Source organism: Streptopelia decaocto, assembly GCF_964273445.1.
Source record: "Streptopelia decaocto genome assembly, chromosome: 1".
Classification (NCBI taxonomy): Eukaryota; Metazoa; Chordata; class Aves; order Columbiformes; family Columbidae; genus Streptopelia; species Streptopelia decaocto.
This window is the reverse complement of record NC_138663.1, coordinates 201,286,765-201,300,583: the sequence shown is the minus strand read 5'-3', so window position 1 is coordinate 201,300,583 and position 13,819 is coordinate 201,286,765. Positions and strand designations below refer to the sequence as shown.

General features: G+C 39.3%; 1 protein-coding gene across 4 annotated transcripts in view; it reads left to right on the top strand.

The window, feature by feature from the left end:
• Nucleotides 1-13,819, top strand: part of FAT3 (FAT atypical cadherin 3) — a gene marked incomplete at its 5' end in the record, with an annotated part of 328,465 nt that overhangs the window by 225,518 nt on the left and 89,128 nt on the right. For all 4 annotated transcript variants that reach the window (XM_082063483.1, XM_082063481.1, XM_082063482.1 and 1 more), the window contains one exon: nucleotides 8,562-8,701. In XM_082063483.1, the coding sequence (XP_081919609.1) occupies nucleotides 8,562-8,701 (140 nt within the window). The remainder of the gene's footprint in view (nucleotides 1-8,561; nucleotides 8,702-13,819) is intronic.

The following is a 13,819-nucleotide window of genomic DNA, read 5'->3' as shown; positions in this document are numbered from 1 at the left end:
TAAAATCGCAGGAAAATACAACTAAGGATGTAGCTGCCAAAAAGACAAGGAGTAGAGGGTCTCACTTGGTTGCAGTGGAGAAACATCATAAACATCTCTTTCCTGGTTCTGCTGCTGGATCGGTTATGTTATTTAAAATAACTCATTTAACATCTCCAAAATGAGACTTTCCCCAGCAGCACAACGATCCTGGAAAGCTGTTGTGCTACTTAATACTTGCAGATGCTTGTACGTAGTATTTGTATACCTTTGGAGGTAAAACTGTCTGCACAAAGCGTTGTTATTTAAAGGAAGGGCTATAAAGCAGATACTGTATGAAAGATTAGAGAAACAAAAAGCATTTGCCACAGACTTAGTGGAAAGGATGCATCAGCAGTCTCTATTTACAGGGATTGAGCCTGGCTCTTGTTTTAGCTTAGTTATTTGCGGAGGGGTTTAGCCAGCAGGAAGGACAAGGACCACAAGAGAAAGGGTCTGTCAGAGTCGTTTCCATCCACCTTTTATTGCCAGTTTTCGCAGATGAAAAACAGAAGCAGCAACATTTCCTCTTTGAATTTGTAGCACAGTTTCTGAAGTGCCAACCGCATTAAAATTAAACCCCAAGCTATTATCATGTTCCAGGGTTCCTGCTAGCCCCCAGGGAAGGACAGCGTGTGTTTCCTATGGTTTTCTTCCCATTCCCTTGGTTGTTTCAGTATGCTACATGCAATTTATTAGCTAATGTTTACATTCCCTTTCTCTTCCTCACTGCCCCAGCTTTCCTCCTGGGAGAAATCCATCTTTATTAATGTTATTGACACTTTTTCCCATTTGAACCTTTTGCTGGACTCTTCTGCCTTTTGCAGCCTTTTGGTCCTTTCCTTGCTGAATTCACCGACTATCATTTAAATGCTGCCTGTGTTAAGCACTGAGAGAAGCCCCCGCTCTGTGTTCTTTATTAGAGTCACTTGCAATGTAGCAACACCTTATAATAATATTTCTTTTTTTGCCTACCAAACAGAGATGATGGGGAGACCATTATGAAATTTAAACCTTTCATTTGTCATTTAATGTGACTTTTATGGCTAAAACAGTTCAAAAAGTTTAGAAGATAATTTTCCCCGTTTAAACAACCCTAATGGTTTCCCTAAAAGCTGTAGCTCCTGATGCTGCAACATGCTGCATCACTGCAGAGGGTCACGGAGACAGAGCTTCCCTAGGCTTAATGAGAAATCTGTGACCTGAGAATGCAGTTCCATGCTGTTACCGTATGAACGTTATCGTGAAGTATTACTGCTGTTAAAAATAATAGCACTAGCAACAGCACCCATTTCTGCAATAGGAATAACCAACAGTCCCGGGCATGCAGAAGACCTTGTTGTTCCAAACGCTCTGCATACAAGGTACAAAGACAAAACCTGCCTCAAGAGGTTTATAGACAGAACTCTGCATATTTAGATTACCTTTTCTGCCTTTAGTGTCTGTATCAAAACCACTTTTTTTCTTGTTCTTCAATATCATCATGTGGAAATAAAGATGTTGATATTTTCCTTTTGGAGGAACACTGAGGTGTAGCACTGAAAAGCGCAATGAAAGACAGGCAGTATTAGCAGAAGTTAGTTGTCATGTATGGAAAGCTGTATGGGGTTGCTAATGCAAGAGATGGTTTCTTTGCTGCTATAAAACCTAGACCTGATCTGGCTCCATCTGTTATTTTGTGATTTTGGACCTCCATGCACAGTTCACAGTAATGCCAACAAAAGCCCTGAAGGCTTATGTAGAGGCATAGTTTAATATAGAGTTTGCAGCCTGACCTTTATATTTATTACCTTTTCAGACTAAATGGGCATTGGAATTCCAGAGGACCTCTTTTTTAATGCATAATGTGCACTTTCTCACAGCTAAAAGAAAAAAAGAGGGAGGCCGGATGAAGTTTGGCTATGTAGTATTCTGTCTGCCTAACTTCAGCATCTAATTTGCACCTAAATTATTTACACTTTAAATAACTGTTGAAGTTCTCGAGTTAATTAGCTCCAAGAGAGGAAGATGCCTTGCAGGCAGGGAGATCATCTTCCCCCCATGGACTAGAGAGGAACAGGATGCTTGCCTCAGTTTTTGTTTGTTTGTTTAATTGGGAATGGTTGAGATGTCATACTTGATTTCTGTTTTCAGACTGCATTCAACGCCATTCTCAGTTCCTGCAGATCCCACAATGTGAAAGACATGAAAGTAGGTTGTTTAAGTTGTGTTAAATTTATTCAGTCATTTATGAGAAACTAATTTTCAATGGTAATGCCAAAATAAGTCGGAGGTTTTTACTTCTCCCCGGTAAATGGAGCCCTTTCTGTCTCTTCCTTTGAATAGTGGTGGGAATGGTGTGATGACTACTTTGACACTGGAGCTAAGCTGCATGGTGCTGGTTTTTGCTTAAGTAGCATGTTGCACAACATCTCTCTGATTCTCTAAACAGGCCTCTTTCTATCTTTCCTTCTTCCCCCAGCCTGTGCCTTTATAAGAACAGCCAGACTTTAAAAGCACGAGAACTTTTTATCAATGGTGCTTAAATAGCAATAATTTTAATACCTATTAATTTGAATTAAATGTCTGTTTAGTTCATAGTGCTGCAAATTTTCATTAATGTTAAAAACATGTAGCTCCCTAGCCTCCTTTGAATTATCTTCTCTGAGAACTATCTAGAATACCTTTCTGATTTCTTTTCTGCTTTTTATGCCTTGCCTTCAGCTTCTTAGCAGTAAACCCAAGGCTTTGACTCTCCTTACAATAGTTTTATTTGAAAATTCAGAGTCTGCATTATTTTCTTCTTCCTCGCATTGTATAGTACTTAAAAGGAATAAATATTTGCATGTTATATTACTAATAATTAAGTTATTATTAACAAAAGTCTGTAGTTGAATTTGTATTTCTTGAGGCAGTCACTGCTTATTTCAACTTTTTTGAAAACAGAAAAGTTCAAAATTTTGGCTTTGCTTCTTTTTCTGAAAACCCTAGAGGCACTTTAGATTCACCTTAGAGTTTCAGGGTGAATTTGTTTTCTGCATTTTCCTCTGATTTTCTGCTCTGAGGATTGTGAGAATTGTAGCAATTGGCTCAATTTATCATCATTGTCCTAGATGGTGTTAATTTACTTTGGGACAAGAAAAGTAAGAATCTCTTCTGCCCTGAGAAAATGTTTTAGAGGACCATTCTCTAAATTAGATTGTCTGCCGTATTTCCCTTCTTCTTCTCTTGTCCATCATGGCATGGTAGGCCGAAGAAGACTTGTGTGAGCATCTCAGTATATCCTTGCTTTATTAAGTTTGAACATGGAACATATGTGCTCTTTTCTATCTACCAGTGAAGGAAGACTTGCCAAGTTTTAGCTGTATTTGATTTGGGGATGCCCTTCAGAGTTCAGTGTGATCCATCTTTGCATCTAAGAATGAACAGCCTCATTCTCCAGAGTCATCAGATATTTCTGAGATGTGTATTCAAACACACTCTTCTGGATCATTCCACTGGAAAAAAAGCAAAAGCCCCTCACGTGGGACTCATTTGCATACAAGTCCTACAGATGTACCAACATGTTTTCTTCTCAGAGGAGCAAATCATTTCTCACAGCAGCATAATCCCATCTTAAGCTGCGTATCAGCAGCTGATGGGAACATAAGAAGCCCAGCGTCTTCCCAAAAAGGAACTTCATCTAGGAAAAGCACAACGAAAGCTTACAACAAATGCAATAGTCAAAATATCAGCAGAATATGCTGGAAAATAATTTTTAAAAAGTAGTAGTAGTGATAATATATGATTAAAAGAACACTCAAATTCAAAAGTGACAGAGATGCAGAGCCCACATTCTGTGGGAATGCAAGGTCTGCATTGCATCTTGACTTGGGCAAATTTTCCAGCTGACATCCAGAAACCACTTTTAGCAGTTCAGGATTTTTTCCTTGGCCTGTCCATTGCACCAAATGAGTGGTAAGCTTTACATCAGAAGATCCTTCCCATTAGTTACCTATGGCTCATTGTTTTGTTTATTTGTTTGTTTTTAAACTATCTTTTTTATTACAAGGAAAATTAGTTATTTCCAAAGTGTAGAGGACTTCTGTCAGAAGTAAAATGTGTTCATAGTGACTATGAAGCCAAGAATCAAGCCAAGAATGAAGGTAACACTTCAGATTCAGCCAGGACATGTAACCAAGGTGACTCTATAGCAAGAACAACCTATAGTCTATTGGCTCAGAGGTGCCCGGCTCAATTTCCTGAGAGCTCCTCCTTGCCCATACTATACCATTTGTTAAACTGAAAATTAGGGCTGTGCTGGAAAGGTGTCATGAAGCTGTAGTAACGGCCAACTAATAAAATCTTTTGTACCAGGGACTGTTTCTACAACCATCCTGATTTTTATAACAGCTGGAGTTATATTGGAAAATCCTATATGAACTATAGCATGCTTTCAGATAAAATGAGAAAAATTCCCAGTTGTAGAAATATAAAGCTTTCAGCACTTATGCACTAAGATCAATATCAAGAAAGTAAGGGTGGGAATCATTTCAATGTAGTTGTCCAAAGTGTAGACATGACAGTCTGTGTTAGGTGTCTTTGGGAATCTTAACAGTCAAATAGGGAGAAAAAACACTTTCTGGATAAACTTATATCATGCCAACATGGCAAATCTCATCCAGAAATGGCACTGCAAGTAGATGTGGACTTTTCATTAAATCCCATTCTAAGTGCTTCAGTTTAATCTGGGTAGTTTAAGGGAAGTCTTTAACATGTATTGAAGATGTATCAGCTTTACATCTTACACTGCACTGGTGGGACAAACAAGGCTAATCCACATCTCTCTGAGCTGATTCATTAAATACTTTCTCAGGATAAGCTGTCTGGCCAACTTGCCAGTTCAACCATTTTGCCAGTTCAACCATCTTGCCTTCTATATTGTTCTGTTTCCCAAAATTCCCGAGGAACTTACAATGGATTATCTTGATTTGAAATAGTTCTTGCTAATGCAATTGAAAGCACATTAGAAAAGACAGCTTCTATATATTGTATCTGAACACAGGTTTTGGTAGACAATAAAAAGGAAAGCCCGTGCCATATGTTTGAAAGTGGAATAAGTAATAAAAGTTCACATTGATAAAACCGAGCGGCTGAACAAAATTTCATCATCCTTAGCCCCCTTTCATCCTATGATTGTGATCAAAGAAAATGTTAAATGGCCGATAGTAACCCTGTAAAACTGATACTTTCAGGACCTTAGAGCACTGCAGATGAGCTCGCTTCAAAAGGGTTGGTAGTTACCTGGCAGCTTGATTTCAAAAACCTGCCTCAAGTACCCCAGCAATGTGCAAAGCTGACACCTTCTCAGCTGTCACCTCCCACGGGCTTAGCCGTCCGCCCTCAACGTGAGCACCTTCAGAAGGAGGTGGTTTCACGTGGAGTTCCCAGAATAGTTTCTAAGAGAAGAGTCCTGTTTGTTTTTAACACAGGAATGTTCTCTCTTTGTGTCCCTCCAGCACCCCTCTTTCAAAGATAATCGTGTTGGTTGCTTCTCTGGGTACTTCATGGTAGGCCTTGCATAAACTCAGACTCTTAGAGTTCAGCATTTATACTTAATGCATTAATTATTCTTCAGTGATTTAAGTGCAGCTTCAGAAGCATTCGTCACATGATGACTTGCTTTAAGGTTATGTGAAGTCTGAGGAGCAGTGCAAAGCATTGCCAGACTACCTCTCGTACTACAGCCGAGAGGCAGAACCCAATATCCCAGAAGTTCAGCTATCTGAGTGTTTCTTCATTGTCAACGTCTGACCATAGTCTGTTGAAATATACCAGACTGATTCAGGAAGAAAACAGGATTTCACATCTAAAGATCTTATAATCACAAATCTCACAGCAGGATGTTCTCTGATCCGTCTTTGTCTCAGTCTTTGATGCAGTTTCTGCCTCATTAATAGAAAGTGAATCAATGTAAAATAAAATGCATTTCCTGGTTAGTTACAAGTGTAAGCTAGATTGGGGTGGCTTGCAACCAAGATTTATTTATCACTAGACCACTTTGGAAGATGTGAATAGCATATAAAAAACTCATATGATAGATTCAGTTCTTATTTTAGTGGATGAACATAATGAAAAGGGCTTGAAGAAGTTGGTGTATTTGCAATACACTACGTAGTGCACTGCAAACCCAGCTCTAAGCCAACTGAGGAAGGGCATTTAAAACATTTATTGCTAATCCCTCCATATTCCTTCTTGGAAGTTTTAAAGACAGTGTTTCTTTGGAAGTGTATGCCAGTTGATAGTGTATAATTTTTGATTGCTCATTAAGATGGTTATTAAGCGTCTTGAAGTATAGGCTTTCATTTTGTTTTCATGGTTATCAGTGAAAAACATTCTCTTTGTAAAGTGCCTGCTGTCCCAAGGCTAGCTTCATTTCAGCAGAGATTTCCTTGCAAGAATCTCAAAACACTTTTCTTCAAAGAAAGCTTTTTTTCAGAGTTGATTTTCATGGTATGATTTTTCTCAAGTAAATAAATTTAAAATATTAATTGGGAGATGACATCTTTTTCTTCCAGACTAACTTTAAAATAAAAAAGAAAGAAAAGAAAACACAGTGAAGATGGGATCAATATCCAATACCTTGCTATTGCTTAAATGTCAAGGACAGTTATGCTTTTTTCCTAATACCAAATAGTGTTAAATATATATATATTAACTGAGAAAAATATGCAATCTGGGCTTGCAGAAGGAGGTTAGGGAAGAAGCAGTATTTCTTTTTACCATAAATTACAGCAGATCCAGTGTCAGTTTTCCTGGAAAGCTACAACTGCATCCATTAGGCTTAGAGCTGTATATGTGAGTATACATATATCCACCATAGGGAAGTCTGATGGCACATCTGAAATGACTGCATTTGGATCATTTACATGGGTCACCTGCACCCTTATTCTTCCTCCCCATTTCTTCTCCCCATCCCTGAATGGCATAGGTCATCTGCGCTCTTATATCAAGAGAATAAGAGCTCCCGGGGACCTCTTATTCCTCCTTCCCCTTTCTTCTCCCCATCCCTGGATGGCCTCCAAGGCAGGCATGGACACAGCGGTGCTTCTTCTGGCCTGCACTTTCTATGAAATACTCTGTGAAAGAGTTAGACACAAGTGAGGGTTTCTTCACATTAGGGAATTCAGGGGCTGTGACTTCACTGTCATTCCTTCTACTCTTTAATTTCTTGGAATGCCGAAACCTTGTTCCTCTCATTGAATGCATGGCTGTTTCTGAGAGTAACACTGGTCGTTGGTCAGCAAACCATGCAGATGCCAGGCTTGGTGGCAGAGCAATGATGACTGTCCTCTTCGCTTCTCCATCCCCAGCCCTAAAATGAGAGCCATGTGATAATACACCAGCCATTCAAATATATATCTCTATATACATATTGCACAAGAGCTAAGGCAATGGAATGGATGTTTTTCTACCTGTGGATCTAACCTCAAGAGCTCTGACAAGTTTTATAATGAGTGGGGTTCCAAAGCCTTTTCTGCTTTGTAAACTGGGTTGTCAGAGACTGTAGCCGGTGGCATCACATGGCTGTGTGATGAATACACCATATGAGTCCGTTTGTCAGCGCTGTTGTGTTCCACCTCTCCCTGTCCCCAGCCTCCAAAAATTTCAGCCTCAACTCCTAAAAAATTCCACTTTATAGATGAGTGAGTAAGAAGCAGCTTAGCAGCAGGGAGAGTGTGCTTTACTTTTGGACATAATGAGTGGTTCTAATTTATAAACTATAGCTGTGGCTGAGAAATCCTGTAACCCTTTAATCTCAAGATATTTATGGCTTGCTCTTTTTAATTGATTTTTTTTTCTTTTTTTTTTCTTTCACCTGAGACTCAGGAGGGTTTTCCCACTGCTGCATCATTCAGTGTATGACAGGATAAGGGGATATTAGTTTCAGAACAGTGCTTTGTGAGGTTTTTTTTTTAATGGAAAGGAATTTATGATGTGTATCCTGTCAGATCTATTTGAATAATTCCTAAAAGACTAGTAGAATTTGACCTTTGCTGTGAGTAATTATCATTGTCCTTGAAATTAACATAACAAATCTCTATTTGCATTTTAAAAATTGATTATAATTGTAATTTTTAAAGACTCGGTTGATGGTCTTTGCACCCACAAGCATTGGTAAGAATTTCCTGAAAATAAAATTTGTAGAATACAACCCTCTTAAAATGTTTTTTTGTACGAAAAGATAATTGTGCTTGTTCATTATCCAAACTACAAGGGCACACATCTTATGGGCTTATAGCCATTTGATTCTTTTTATAGACTCAGTTATGGTTCTACTTAATATACTGCTAGATTGTTTTTTTCTTGCAGTGCATTTTAATGATATCTGCTTTCTAATATACAAACTGTGCTTTGAAATATAAATGAGTTATGAACAAAGAAGTATCAGTAAATGTACTGTGTATGCTAAGGCAAGCCATTACGAAGGATGCCAGTAAACAGATATGTCCACTTCTAGGAACATTTGCAATGGAAATTTTCCAGAGATGGCTAATTTAATTGTATTTTTGTGCAACAATTAGGAGGGAATTACGATAGTTCTTTCGACGCGGAGAAGGGAGTGGGCACTATTGTCATTGCAAAGCCCTTGGATGCAGAGCAGAGGTCAATATATAATATGACTGTGGAGGTCACCGATGGAACAAACATTGCCACGACTCAGGTAGATTATCACACTCTTTTCTTGGCAAGTTTTTCATTTCTTAGTGGAATGTACATGCTATAAAAATTAATAATTTTGCCATTGAAATAAAACCTCATGCTTTGAGACCACCATTAACTAATGGAGGGGATCTTTTCAGAGCCTTTCCATCTGGATGTAAAGAATTGGCTGTTGAAGGTTTCAAAGCGTTGTTTCTCCTTTTGTCCTCTTCATGTTCACATGAAAGTAATTCACCTTCCTCCAGCTGAGGGAGTCACTATCACAGGCGGTGAAGCTTCGATTTTTACATTTGTATCACCCCATAATGGTCCAAAATACAATAATGCTTCTGTGGTGGTGGGGAATATTGCTATTGATTGTATTAAACATAGCTTGTACCTCTTATTCTCCCAAAACCCAAATGTGGGACAAGGGATCAATTGTTCAGAAAAGTTTTTCAAAGGGGAAACTTAAAATTGAAAGGATCTATGCTTTAGTGTCCCTGGCTGTGATTACATTGTCTGCTGGGGAACAGCCCCGGTGATCCCTTTAAAACCAGGCTTGCTTATCAGGCTCAGTGTCTTTCAGCAATTAAAAAGCCAGGTCAGATAAACACGAAGGGCTGGGATAATGCTGGGTCTGACATGTCCTTGTCAGAGAGACCCTGGTGCAGATCCTGGGGATCTGTCCAGTGGGAACCTCTCTGGAGCTGGGACACAGTCACAGCTGTGGCACAGAGGCAGGGACTCTATGGTCCAGATGGGACCAGGGAGACTATACAGAGAAAAATTCTTCAATACAAGGTGAAGTTGTATGGCATGAATTGGCTAGGACATGAAATCCTACATCTGGGTTACTGCCCAAGTGTAAAGTGTGCCTATAGCCCAGATATTATTTGACATATAGGGAAAAATACATACTGGTAGAGGACACCTGTGTGCAGCCTCACATCCAGATAAATGTGGTTTACAGAGGAAAGCTAAAAAATAGGTTTGTGATGTTATTTGCTTCCTTATAAAGCAGAAGGACGGCCTGAACATATTTTATATTTACATATACGCATGCACATGCAGATGCTTCTGTTTTACCTTGCCTCTTTGCAAAATGGTTCGGATGTAACTCTGTATTCACTGAGTCACAACACCAGCTTTCCTGAGAGACTGTTAAATCATTGAGTGCTTTCTCAACCTGAATTTCTGTTTATAACCAGCCCTAAAATCTCTAAGCATGCCTGTCTGATAATTTCTCCTGATAATCCACCCATGATAAGAAAGTATCAGTTGTTAGTGAGTTAGGTGGAAGGAAATCTGCTATTTTCCCTGTTATTTTCAGTAATTAATTGTATCTCTGCTAAAAAAATCCCTTATTTTTAATGTGATTGTATCTGGCCTGTATTCCCTGTTATGCCTTTGTCTGGTCGATTAAAAAGCTCTTTGAAAAGCAGTATTTTCTCCCCAGGAAGGCATTAGTCAGAATATTCAAATCACCTCCCAGTCTTCTGGTGGAGAAGCGAAGGAGAATGAGTGACCTCTTTATGTTCCCTTTCCACAAGGCATTTTATTCAGCCCTTGAGTAGTTTTTTTGTTCTGCTTTGTTTTTTAATCATGGTGATACTCTCAGTCCACATTTCAGAAACATGGGGTTGAATCCCTAACATGACATTTTCTTTTCATGCAACCATTTCAGCCAAACAAACTTAAAAAAAACACAAAGAATTTCAAACATGCTGGATACAAGTAATTTCTCTTCTCATAGATACTATGTTTATTGTTTTTGCTGCTTTTGATTTAATAAATCAATTTAACAAATCAACCCCTATGACAGTCCTCAAAACCTGTTTTGATTAAAAAACTACATTTTTAATTAAAATGTGGTAAAAACATATTTCACTAGAGCTGTTGCATTCTAAAAGAAGCCTGAGCATTCATAACAGTGATGTGACCTATTTAAAAATGTAAGATTTAAGATTTCAATAGTGTAGCATTAGATAATAATTGGTGGGTACAGATCCTTCTTTCTTACATCTTCTCTCCATGTGGATACTGTTTAAGTATTTAATTGTGGCCTGGACAACATCTGAGAATGTGTTTCTTTTGGTCTTCACAACAGAGTTTTCAAAAGTAATCATTATCTTAAAGCTGCCGGAATTATGGCCTGCCTAATTATCTCTCCCTTTTACAAAACTTTCACACTGTATTTTTGGCTGTCCTTTGGAGCCTTTCATGACCTTATTCACCTTTATTTCCTTTTAGAGCAATAATTAAAAAATCAAACTGATAGGTTAAGTAAAATATGTCATAGAGTCAAAAAAGCATTTGCTGGTGGCTCTCAGTAGCCTTGTTTTGAGTTATGATAAAATGGCATTGTAAGCATTTCGCCTCATATACATAGGATCACCTGCATTTTTTACTGTAACTGCAAGAAGATATGATAGAAGAGGCAGCAAGAGGAAAGCAAATGTACAGATTCATCCACTTGTACAACAATAAAATAATAAAAAGCCCCCCCCAAAAGTGCAGTGGTTTATTACAAAACAGCTGATCATTGCTGTGCCAAATGGAACAGTCTTGCTTTCTATTCCACCCCACCTGTTTCCCTTTACCTCTTCACAGCCTTTTGTCTAACCTGCAGTTGGAGGTGGTAAAATACAGCGTAAAAATGCCAAAGGTTTTTGCTTCAGTAACGTAATCCCTGGTACAGTCTTGCGTAAGTTTCTGCACACCTTAAACTCCGATAAACTGTTCACTTCCTTCGTGCCTTATTACAAACATGGTTCAGTACCATACCATGGGAGGAAGGAAATAATTTTGATTTTAAAGTTGCATCTGTTGTATTAACGGTTCACTGTTGTGAACAGAGATGAAAATAACATAAGGAATATTAAAAACAAACAAACAAACAAAAAGCACAGCACCACAAACTTCCTTTGTAACTGCAAGGCTGTTTGTTTTGCGCATGATCAGGAATGCAGTCTCTGAAGTGAGAAGCAAAGAGCCGGGACGAAGAAGAAATGTTGACTCCCTCAATTTGTATATTCGGAGTGTTGTAAAGTTTCTGTCACATTGATTAACTTCTAGGAAGGCTAAGTCTCCTGAGTTAGCCAGAGAGGGCTTTTGTTGGTTTTTTTCCCCTTCATTGCTCAAGGCCACGCGGTAATTTATTAAAGGCTGCAGGCGTACGTTGCCTCTAAATCCCTGCGAAACGCGATTCCTGCAGCTGCCAGATGAGCTGTTGGCGTTGGGGAGGGGACAGGGCTTCTGCATCCCGTACAGAGAGCGGGGACAGGACAGCAGGTCCATGCAATGACCCTGCTCCTCGCCACCGCCACCTCCACCTCCCCTCGGGCTGGGAAAGGGCCTTTTGCCCTCACTTGAGCATGGAGAGGAACCCGCCCAGCAAGAAATCAGTGTAATGGCATCTAAACACCCGCTCCTGACACAATTTTGACTATGACTGCATGATGCCAGAGGTTCTTTTGTTCATGAATCACATTTATCGCAAAGCCTCTTTTTTTTTTAATGAGTGACTCAGATCCTTTTCATCCAAACACAGCATAGCGTGTATTTATTTCTTTGTAGTGCCTGCTGTTGAGCTTTGCTAAAATATTCACAAAATCACAGTACGGTGGGTAAGAATCATCTAACTGATGATAATTTTTCACTTCTATTGAGAAAGTTGTACTAGTGGAAAATTAATTTTGAAGAACAGACTCCTGGAGTCATTCTATTTTATGAAAATACAGTTTTATTTCTTGCTTATTTTCTTGCCTTCTCCTTGTTTCTCATCATCCTAACGAGTCCAAGAAAGATGCTTTAAAATGTGAAGGCTGATGCATCTGAGCTAGAAGGCAAAAAGTGCCTCAGTTTCACTTATTGCAAAACCATCTCACTGTTTCCCAGTGGAGTGGCCACCCAGAGAGGAACAGGCAGTTCCCTCTGAAAAGTTTTTGTAGATCAGTCCCCGGTTGCTTGTAATACCTTCAGCTGGAGCCAACCAGGCTGGAAGAGCAGACAGCAGAAGTTACTGCTCATTGCCCCTCTCTGTCTCCTTGCAGAAGCCTGTGCACTTTTATTTATTCTACTACTCAGGACTGACCTTTGGGTGTGAGTTTCAGGTTGCCAAACCTGGTCTCACCTTTCAGAGAACACCTTTTCTTTAGAAGATTGTTTCTTAATAAAGAGAAGCTGATCAATCACCCTGAGTGAGGGGGGTTCTTTTAACTGAACAGTGAAAAGGTCTTTGTAGAGGACCATGGCCAAAATGTAGTTGAGACATTAGAGCCTGACAGAAGAGGTTCTGGGCTGTGGATTCTTCAAGGATGGAAAAGAAGACATGGTGTTTCGATTCAATTTTTCACTTTTGCTCAGTTGAATATCTGCTCCGAACTAGAACCAGCCCAATCCTTGATTTTCTTCTGTCCCATCCAGTGATCTCAGCACTGTCTTGCCTATGAAACAAAGACTTTTTCACCCATTTTAACACAAGGGGCACAGTAAAGTATAAATAACAGGCCACTGAGATTGGTAGGGAAACTGTTTGCATTTTTATGTTCAGGTTGAGGTTTGGAGGACAGAAGAACTTGTCAGGAAGTACCAAATAAAGCTGTGTGGCAACACTATTGAAAGCAATATTAAATCAAAATGGGTTTTCAAAACCCGTACAAAAGCGTAACCTGAGTTTAAGCAATTCAGGCACTTAATAGGTTGTACCACAACATTGTGCCCATACCAAGCAATTAGCCAAGCAGATTCTTCCAGCTTCAAATGACTCTAAAGCAGCTCCTGGCATTTGTCCAGTTTTCACTCAAATACATTTGTGCCTGAACCAAAGGTATTTGTGATGGGCAGCATTAAAAACAGCTTTGGAGAGACTTCCTGCGTTAGGTTTTGTCCTGCTTTGGGTTGATTGTATTTCTCTAGGCCTTTCACTTACCATTTTGAACACAAAGTCTTTGCTAATGCTCTGAGTGTTACTTTGCCTAATTTGTAAGCTTGGAGGCCTGTGAATCCTTTATTTGAAACTTGCTTTAACTGTGGGAAATAGGAAATGAGCAGGGAGAAGCAAATCTTTTATAGCGAGGCGCTTGTTCGGACTATAAATTAGGCTCTGCACAATGGAAGCAGAAGGAGGCAAGCCTGC